The sequence below is a fragment of the Chenopodium quinoa genome, unplaced genomic scaffold (genome assembly GCF_001683475.1).
Source record: "Chenopodium quinoa cultivar QQ74 unplaced genomic scaffold, ASM168347v1, whole genome shotgun sequence".
Lineage (NCBI taxonomy): Eukaryota > Viridiplantae > Streptophyta > Magnoliopsida > Caryophyllales > Amaranthaceae > Chenopodium > Chenopodium quinoa.
In genome coordinates, this window is record NW_018744939.1 from 494,797 (window position 1) to 505,757 (window position 10,961).

Consider the following 10,961-nt stretch of genomic DNA (forward strand, 5'->3'; position numbering starts at 1 on the left):
AATCCTATTTATTTCGGTCCATAATCTGGGTCTAATGATTTAATAATTGGATGAGGATTTAAAAGAGCCAAAACCGGACCTAAGCCCACCTTACCTACGACCCAATGATCATGTGGAGGGTCCAAATTATTTAATCCCATTCCTAAACCAATTAGGATTAATTAGAAGCTTCTATAAGTTTCTAAAAGATCCTAATTATCCTTTTTGAAAAGATAAGATTAAAGAGTTTGAAATTGAATAAAACGTTTCTTTTTGAAAATCCTATTTCTATCCGAATTGAAAGATGTTTAAAGATAAAAAGATATTATTTTCGTTCCAAATAGTTTTTATCCAAATTTTATACGATTGGATATCGCTTGAAATTATATTTCCAATGATATTTTATAATATCAAGTCCAAGCTATAACGGAAAAGATATGAATAAAATATCAAACTCTATCCAAAACTAACACCATCTCACTCTTCCGGCCATATCTTTTAATCTATAAAATTTTTAATCTGACTCTAATTGGGTTAGAAATTATACTTCAAGAGCTTTCCAACGATATCTTATTCATCTTGTTCCGATTTCTGGACCAAAAGATATGATAAAAACAAAAAATGCAAAACCTGCAGTCTATCGAGTTTTATTCCGATTTAATTCGGATCTTATCTTAATTCTTCGACCCTTCTTTTTTTCTTTATAAGTAGAGGTAATATCACCCCTTTTCCAATCATCAACAATCTTGATCATCAATTCATTCTGTTCTCCTCTTTAGCCTAAACACTACCCTCCCTATTCTTCCATAATACTTCTCTTAAGCCCTCCAAGCAGTTCATACAATACCCAAAGTTCTATACTTTAACCAAGGCGTAATAGATAGAATTAACTGAGGGTTTGGACCAAATCAACTCTACTTTTTATTTGATTTAATTTAATTTGATTTATATTTTAATTGAAGTTACTAACAGTTTATTCATGATGTAGCAATTTAAAGGAAATGCGGTAAGTGAGTAATTAATCACTTAATTACTCTTTTTTTTTTATTTTGGTTGCTAGTATCATGATTAGGGTTATTTTATATTTGATTTGACTAACGCTATTATTGTTAAATTGTTTCCAACATTAATGCTTATTTTATGATCACCATAATGCATGTTTAAAGGGAATATGTAATTGAAAATCACGCCTAATAAGATAATTAGGACAACATGCTTAGGTTCCTTTTTAATCTTTGTTGTTAAATCAAGTGAACACAAATATTTTAGAATTATATGTTGCAATAATATTCAACCAATTTAGCTTAATAATATTTTGGAGCAAATTGAATCTTTGTTTGTATGCCTTTGAGACCGCAGGAATCACTTTTCACTATAAGAATTGAGTAGAGACCAATACGGGCGAATGTGACTCCATGAATCACTTCGTACCATCATCCCCGATCCTCCTTTCATGGTTCCGAACCACATGGAGTTAGTAATCTCATGGATTATGAATGGGGTGTAACCTTTACAGGTCAATCGTTGTTGCCTATCATTGTCCCTTTACCGTGGTTTCCTTTTATGATCCGTGAACGGTTTACAAGTTCCTTAAAAACTTGTTGGCGACTCCCTACTTTCCTTATCCCTAATCTTATTATGTCAATTCCCACTTCCTATGAGTGCCAAGCATATTCACCACATGCTTTTACGTAGGCGCACTTCAAACGACGCCTACAACATGATGTAAGAAAGAGATGCTCATTTATGAAGAAGGTAAGAATTGTGACACATAGACACATGGATAAGGAGAACCTATGCTAGACTTTTTTAGGGGGAAGGGTTTGAAACAAAAGAAGAAAAAAATATGAAATCTTGGTGAGAAGCTTGCATCGTGCTCTGTTTATGAGTAACTTCTTGCTGCCTGGTGAGGAAAAAAGTTTGTTGTTGTTGAAGCTTTGATTGGAAGAAAAGAAGGAAGGAATGACATTCCCCTTGTTCTTCCAACTATTTCCTAGTGATTTTAGACACAAGTACTGTGTAAGGATGATTTCACTTAATGCAGTCACTCAATACTCGGATTGGAAAGGAAGAGTGTATGAAACAATTTTGAAATCTGATGGGAAATACTCCACTCATTCCTATTACGACGGAAAAATGACACATGCATGGTCCTATTATACAATCATAAACAATATAGTGCATTACTCGAAGACAAAGTGTGTGAAATGACTCAACATGTATGATTAGGTAAGTTTATTAAGACTCGTGGTATAATCTCATGGCTAGACATGAGGACGTTGTGAAAAACAAAGGACCAAATGACCAAATAGTACGGAAGACTAAAAAAACAAACTAACTTGATTATTTTTTTCCAATTTTAATGTTTATGCTATTTACTAGGTGAAAACGGTCTATTGGCAATTAATAGTCATAAATAAGATCAACCACAATCAAAGACAAAGAACACATGTTAAAGTTAGCACAAGAAACTAGGAAGAGGACTAGAATTCTAGAAGAGGTATGACTCATGGGTATAAAAAAAATAAATAAAAATAAAATTAAAAATCTATAATTCTATGTTATACGAGTTGACATTAATTAAAGAACTTGTCTAAGACTAGGTTGACACGAAGAGATATAAAAAAAAATTAAAAAAAGAAAGTTGACACTAAAAAGACACCTAAACTGAACAAGCTGTAGTATATCGATTATAACTTTTGATCTATGACCCTGATTGGGACGAAACCAACTCCAAATGAAAGATAAAACTCAGGGCTATAGAGCCATAAGTTGCACGACACATAACTCTTTATAGAACTCTGGCTATGACAAAAATAAATTGACTCTTGTACAATATACGGGAATAAAAGTCCGGGTGACTAAATTTTTTTAAAAAAAATCTATTGCTCGACTCTAATAATAAAAAAAATGTTTGATAATATAAAAATGAATAAATACATAAAAAGTAAAAAAATGCATATATAAGCACATTGTCACGAATGATGTAATGAAGTTCGCAACCTAAAGTCAAGTTCTATGTTCGACTATGGTCAAGCTTAAAAGGGTGTCAAAGGGTACCTTGGTTAGAAGTTTGGACGCGTTAGCAAGGCAGCCTCCCTTGAAGGTGTATTCCAACGGGCGGCTCCGCGAGTTCGTAATGAAATTGAACTCGACTCCATGGTTTGAGTGGATTTAAAAACTAGGATGAACCCTTATTGCCATGAGCGTTTTTGGGTTGATAGAGCATAAATCCCCTGGGCTAGCCACATATGTAGAACACGTACTATTATGGAAAAAAAAGGTAACCTAAAGAGCATATGCATGTGTGACAATGCCAATTAAATCGCAGTAATACAATTCAAGAATCTTTTAAGTCTCATCCACTCATCTCAATTAAATACCGATCACTCAAATCGATAAATAACCAAGAATCCTCCCCAGTGGAGTCGCCAAATTGTAGGCGGCGCTCGAAATGCGCCTAAGTTAAAGCATGTTGTGAATATGCTTGACACTCATAGGAAGTGGAAATTGACATAATACGATTATGGACAAGGAAAGTAGGGAGCCGCCAACAAGGTTTTGAAGAACTTGTAAACCATTCACGGATCATTTAAGGCAACCACGATTAAGGGACAACGAAAGGCAACAACGATTGACTCATTAAGGTTACACCCCATTCATAATTAATAAGATTACTAACTCCATATGGTTCGGAACGAAGAAAGGAGGATCGGGGATGATGGTACGAAGTGAGTCATGGAGTCACATTTGCCCGTATCAGCCTCTACTTGATTCTTATAGTGAAAAGTGATTCCTGTGATCTCAAAGGCATGCAAACAAAATATTCAATTTGCTCCAAACTATCATTAAGCTAAATTGGTTGAATATTAATGCAACAAATAATCCTAAAATATTTGTGATCACTTGAATTAATAACAAGATTAAAAAGGAACCTAAACTGGTCGTCCAAATTATCTTATTAGGCGTGATTTTCAATTACATATTCCTTTTAAACATGCAATATAATGATCAATAAATAATAATTAATATTGGAAGCAATTCAACAATAATAGCGTTAGTCAAATCAAATATAAAATTAACCTAATCATGATACTAGCAATATTAAAATAAAATAAGAGTAATTAAATTAATTCATTACTCACATTCCGCGCGTTCCTTTTAATTTCTACATCATGAATAAATTATTAGTAACTTCAATAAAAAAAATATAAATTAAATGAAAATTAAATTAAATAAACGTAGATTTAATTTGGTCCAAACCGTCAGTTATTTATACTTTTCACACCTTGGTTTAAGGATGGAACCTCGGGTTAAGTATGGACTCCTTGGAGTTCTTAAGGGAAGAATGATGTAATTAGGAATATACGTTTAAGGCTTAGAATATGGGAGAGAGAGAATATAATGATTTTTTGTGTAAATGAAAGGAAGAGAGAATGATTTTTTGTAATCAAGCTTGTTGATCCTTGAAAAAAGGGGAGATATGACCTCTATTTATTGAGAAAAAAGAAGGGTCAAAAAAATAAGATAAGATCCGAATTAAATCGGAATCAAACTCGATAGACTACAGTTTTTGCGATTTTTATTTTTTATCATATCTTTTGATCCAGAAATTAGAATAAGATAAATAAGATATCATTGGAAAGCTCTTGAAGTCTAATTTCTATTACAATTAGAATCAGATTAAAATATTTTTTTTTAAAAAAAAAGATATGGCTGCAATAGTGAGACGGTGTCAGTTTTTGATAGAGTTTGATCTTTTATTCATATCTTTTCCTTTATAGTTCGGAATTGATATTATAATATATAATTGGAAATATAATTTCAAGGGCTATCCAACCATATTAAATTTGGATAAAAAATATGAGGCACTTAAATCATATCTGACTATCTTTGAAAGTCTTTCAATTCGGATTGAAATAGGATTTTCAAAAAGAAAAGTTTTATTCAATGTCAAACTCTTTAATCTTATCTTTTTAAAAAGGATAATTAAGATATTTTAGAAACTTATAGAAGCTTCTAATTAATCCCAATTGGTTTACGAATGGGATTAAATAATTTGGACCCTCCACATGAACATTGGGTCGTAGGTAAGGTGGGCTTAGGTTCGGTTTGGAATCAGTTTAACATTTTGGTCATAACTTATTCGTTATAACTCGGATTTGGGCTTATAATATATCGTTGGAAAGATATTTTCAAGCCCCATCCAATTATTAAATCAATGGACCTAGATTCTAGAGAAAAATAAATTGGATCAAACGTTTTTATAAAAAGTATATGAAATGAATGATTTTAAAGGATACGAAATGAACTATTTCGGGTTTAAAGGCAAGAAAAGAGGAAAATAAGTTATGGTTTGAGGAAATTGGCTAGGAATTTGGTTGGTTTATGAAATGTAAATATTGATTTAAGCACTCCAAATATTAAATATTTAACCCGACCAATAATGGCAATGAAAGGTTGTTCGTCATCGGGTTTGGTTTTGGGGAGACATTTTTAGGTGTCTATAGGTGTGTAGCGTACTTCATAATTGAAAATTTTATTGCATAGATAGTATATTGCATTTTCTTTTCCTTCTACTTCTTGTGCAAGCATAGCTCCCATTGTCTCTTTGGTGATTATTAAGTACAACCTAAGAGGAATCCCTGGAAGCGCTGGTGCTAATACGGGAGGATTTGCGAGATAAGATTTCATCTTTTCAAAGGCTTTTTGACACTCGTCGTCCCATATTACTGGCACGTTCTTTTTGAGCTTCTTGAATATTGGTTCACATATTGTTGTTAGTTTTGATATGAACCTACTTATATATTGCAATCGACCAATAAATCCCCGAATTTATTTCTCGGTTTTGGGCAGTGGCATTGACATGATCGCCTTGATTTTGGTTGGGTCTATCATTATTCCTCTAGAGCTTATGACATATCCCAAGAGATTGCCGGAGGTGACTCCAAAAGCACACTTGGATGGAATCAACCTCATGTTGTATTTTCTTAGCCTTTCGAAGAATTTTCGTAAGGCTACTTGATGTGCTGGGCGATCCTTGGATTTCACAATCATATCGTCCACATATACTTTAACCTCCTTGTGCATCATATCATGGAGTAGGGCAGCTGCTGCTCGTTAGTAAGTAGCACCCGCGTTTTTGAACCCGAATGGCATTACCGTGTAACAGTAAGTACCCCAAGGTGTTATGAATGTCGTTTTCTCCATGTCTTCTTCTGCCTTGAGAATCTGGTTGTACCCCGCGTATCCATCCATAAATTAGAGAAGCGCATGATTTGTTGTATTATCTACTAAAATATCGATGTGTGGTAAAGAGAAGTCATCCTTTGGAGTTGCCTTATTTAAATCTCGATAGTCGACACACATTCTTACCCTTCCCTCCTTCTTCGGAATTGGGACCACATTTGCTACCCATTCGAAGTATTTGCTTTTGAACTTCTTCTTTTATTTTAAGAGCTACGTCGAGGTATAGTGTGTTGAGCTATTTCTCTATTAATGCTTGGCATATATTCATATGACCAAGCAAATACATCGATATATTCTTTAAGTAGATTAATTAAACTGGTTCTTTCTTCTTTATTAAGTGTTAGTCCGATTTTAACTTCTCTTTTAATGGTTGAATCATTTGAGATATCAACCATTTAGATATTCTCAATTATCGGTGATTTCTTTTCAAGTGAATCCATTGCTTTAATAATTTCTTTGTCATTTTCATTGTTAGTTAAGCAATGCTCGTCAACTTGGGTTCAAGAAAAACACAAGGAGTAAGAGGAAGAAGACATGTTATTCAATTACGAAATCATTACATCGAATAAAGAAATGTCCTCAGGGACTTGATTTCTAACTATCCTAGGAGTAGATGCTAAAATAGAAGAATTAGAAGAAGAAAGAGGTGCTACAACTAAGGACGTGGAAGACTCTTCAGGGAAAGACTCTGACTCTAACTCAGACGACTCTATAAACATTGGTCCTTGCCTTGTTGTTATAGATATTTTTCTTCCACTTGGAGTATTCACCTTGACCATCTTGCGCCGTCCTTGCACTAAACCCTCTGTTGGAGTGATGAGCTTTGAAGGGTCAAAATTCTCGCTTTTTAGAGCCGTTTGAATGAGCGAGGAGTTATCCTCTATGTACTTTGGCTCATCCTTTTCGCGCCCAAAGAGGAGTCCCATGACATTAAACTCAAAGCATGGGGGTGCTTTCTCCTTGTGAATAGGAGTTGGGATCTCATCCAGGAAGTGACAATCCAGGAAGATTTCGAGCCTAGGTTGCCTTATTCCATTTGCAACGAAGGGCTCGGGAAATTCGTAGCATGGATAGTCCTCTCCTTCTCTTATGAACTGTCCATTAAGAGTAAGAGGATATTGGTCCATTGGGATTTCTTTCTTTTAGGTGCGAGCGTTCCTACGCGCTTTAGACCTTTCTTAAGCTCGCTTTAGATCTTCTCGAGTCGGTTCGAAACCAAGTCCGAAAGTATCTAACTTAGGGAGGCCAGGTAATTTTAATTTTTTTGCAATATCCTTTTTCTTTCCTAGGGTCATTCTTGGAAAGTGTCCCTGTTTCTTGAGAATAGCATTTACTGTCATATTAGAGTGGGGGTCATGGCAAAGAGGGATCCTTTCACCCTCATCAATTAAGGAGACCTCTTCATTAAAACCCCACAAGTCTTCATCATTCTCATCGTGCTCCACATTAATAATCGGATTTTCGACAGCTTTAATTCTCATCGGTGGAGCATCGATTGTAATAGGGATCTCTCCAACTATAGCTTTTACTTGCTGGTGAAGGGATGAAGGGACGACCTTAAGGTCATGAAGCCAAGGGCGTCCCAACAATAAGTTGAAGGAAGCTTTAATATCTACCACTTGGAAGGTAGTGGCATGTTCTATTGCTCCCGCCGTTACATTCATGGTGATTTTTCCAAGAGCATGGCGACGAGTGTTGTCGTAGGCTCTTATTCCTTGTGTTGACGGGGTTAAACCTTCATCCTTTATTCCTAACATTCTCACATATCTAAGTGGATAGACATTGATTGCCGATCCATTATCTACAAGAGTCATTGGGACATTCATCCTCTTGCAGGCTGTTGTGAGGTTTAAATCTTTGTAATGTTTGTCACCTTCCGAAGGTAAATCCTTGTCAGAAAAGGTGATTAGATTGATAGGACTAGGGAGATCACTCGTAAGGAAGTTAGCCAACCCCTCAAGAATGGTTTCGGAATCTATCCCTATCTTATCCAAGGCGTTCATTACCGCTAGTCTATGTTCTCGGGATGTAGCAAGAAGTTTCCATATATTCATTTCGACCTTGGTCTTCTTGAATTGTTTGACAACATCGTTGTCCTCTATAATTGGTATGGGAACTTGTTGCACGGTAGAAATAGGTTGTGTAGAGATGGGAGGCTACATTCTCCCAGATCTTGTGAGGACGTCTATGGGTAAATCTTCTTCATCCCAAAAATTGCTTATTGGATATATGACTGAAAGTGGAGGTTCATCCATATCCTTAAGATAGACGTCCTCGTCATTGCTGTCCCAAACCGAACTAAATTTCTTGCAAAGTCTGTATTGTTTATTTTATTTTATTTTTGGAAGGGAATTCTTTTCTAAGACTTTTCCTCTACATGATGCCAATCTTTCCTAGCAAATTCACTCATTTGGGCACACTCGTTAAGAAACATAATGAACACCCCTATGATTATGTAGAAAAGATCAGATACTTTTGTTCCTATATGAGTAATGTCTTACGGGATAGAGTTTATGACACCGACCCCTGATCGCATCTCAACGATAATCATCCATTTCCTTCCAGAGGAGCCTCCTTACATTGTTGTCAAAGAAAGATTTTCTGACTTTTACCTTCCATGAGACATCCCAAATTACTATAAATACAAAGATTATTATGGCCAGTAGTATCCAGATTATGCATTCCTGACTAGTTACCTCGTAAGAGTGGAAAAATCTCATTGGCAACACTTACATCATCCATACCCTGACTACTACTATAACAATCCAGTAGGGAATAACCTTCCACCTAGTAATCAGTCAGGGAGTTCTTCTTCGTCTTCTTCTTCAGGGGGATATCAGGTAGAAAATGAAGGACAACAATAGGGAGATAGCTCGCTTATGGAGATTTCTGATCCTAATCTACTTCCAACTAACTCCAATAATAATAGACATTTCATCTGATAAGGACGAAGAGGGGGAATTTGTACAAGTAGAACCCGAACCTGAGACACCTGAACCAATGGAGGAGACAGATGATTCTGAATTCGATCCTGCTAGCTATAGACAATCTACTGACAAAAGAGACAATGTTCGAAAGGATTAGACTCCTAAAATTTCTTTCTAATAAAAATTCTTAGTTTATTTTCAACATTAGAATCGTTTTCGATCTAAGTAATAAGTGGCATGTCCACAAGGATTCAGTTAACTTATGAGAATTCATAAGTGATTATAACTCTTTTTTTTTATTATTCCAGTACTTTATTCTTTCTACATATATCAATAAAATTCCAATTTATTTCTTTTCTTCTTTCTGTCAATTCAATTACTTTAAATCACAACGAGTAATTCCATCTCCAAATTATCCAACTCGTGTTTCTATTCCAAATTACCAAAACCTTACTCAAGTAAATTCAATGCATAGTTACAAGGCTTGAGGGTTCATGGGAATTATTTTTATTTATTTATGTGATGCTTTATTAAATGTATGGTTGGTTAGCAATCAATAATTACTTGATAAAGCTACGAATTTTGGGAATTTTAATACTTATACTCCAAAATTTGCTAGCTTGAAAGTTATTGTGTATGTTTTAAGGGTATTAATTAATAGATGAGTGTATGCCTTGGGAGCTAACCTAAAACATATTTCATTTAGAGCCATATTCTTTTAATTCAGGAGAAGAAAGATGGCAGGGGGAAGTAGTACTAGCAATGATGGAAATGAACTTAGCAAAGTAGTGAGGCAACTGGCAGCAGTTGCCCAACAACTGGAAAGAAACGCGATTGGTAGTGGGGATGCCCATGGGGAGCTTTTTATGAAGGTGACTCAAAGTAAACTGCCAACCTATCAAGGGGAGCCTGATCCTACCATACTGGAAAACTGGTTGAGGGAGTTTAAGAAACGTTTTAGAGCAGTAGGATGCCCAGATAATTTTAAGGTGGGCTATGCGACCTACTGTCTGAGGGGTGAAGCTGACCTTTGGTGGCAACAAAATGAAGCTACCATTAGAGCACTACCTGGATTCAATTGGATTAAGTTCCAAGAGAAAGTGAGAGACATGTTTTACCCTAGTTTCCTACAGAAGAAAAAGGTAGAGGAGTTCTCAAACCTTAAGATGGAAAAGATGTTAGTTACTGAATACTACACCAAGTTTATTGAGTTGTCCCGTTTTTCTGAAGAGTATGTTGCTACAGAGAAGGAAAAGGCTAGAAAGTTTGAGAGTGGCCTAACTATTGATTTACAGTTAAAGCTGTGGGGGCAAGTGTTTGAGACCTTGGATGAAGTATATGGAAGGGCCGCACACCTTTACGCATTGGAGGAGAACAAAAAGAAGGAGTTAGCTGAGATAGAAGGAAAAGAGAAGAGGAAGGAAGTAGGACAAGTTTCTTGTAATCAACAAGGAAACTAGAACGACTTTAAGAAGTAGAAGTACCACCATAATAACAATAACTTCCACAACAATAATACTTCTAGGGTAACAATCGTCAGGGAGGATGTAATAACAATGGAGGGGCTAGAAACCATAACGAAGAGAATAACAAGAATGGGAGGACTTATTTTTGCAAAAGGTGTAGAAATAATCACCCTGGGAAGGATTGCGAAGGCAATTTGGTTGCCTATTGCGCTTGTAATAAACTTGGGCATTGGGAGTATGAGTGTTTCTCTAAGAATACCAATGGGAACAGGCAGAACAGTAATAATTCTGGAGGAAATCAGAGGAATTTTCAAGGGAACAACAATAACAACTTTATTGG

At 35.5% G+C, this 10,961-nt stretch overlaps 1 protein-coding gene across 1 annotated transcript; it reads left to right on the top strand.

Annotated features, from left to right (window-relative positions):
• The first annotated feature begins 9,892 nt into the window (after nucleotides 1-9,892).
• On the top strand, nucleotides 9,893-10,615 carry LOC110706201. Its single transcript, XM_021884097.1, has one exon. The coding sequence runs from the start codon at nucleotides 9,893-9,895 to the stop codon at nucleotides 10,613-10,615; it is 723 nt and encodes a 240-aa protein (XP_021739789.1).
• The last annotated feature ends 346 nt before the right edge of the window (nucleotides 10,616-10,961 follow it).

Coding starts and splice junctions, on each gene's coding strand:
- LOC110706201 (XM_021884097.1), top strand. CDS start 9,893: ATGGCAGGGGGAAGTAGTACTAGCAATGATGGAAATGAACTTAGCAAA.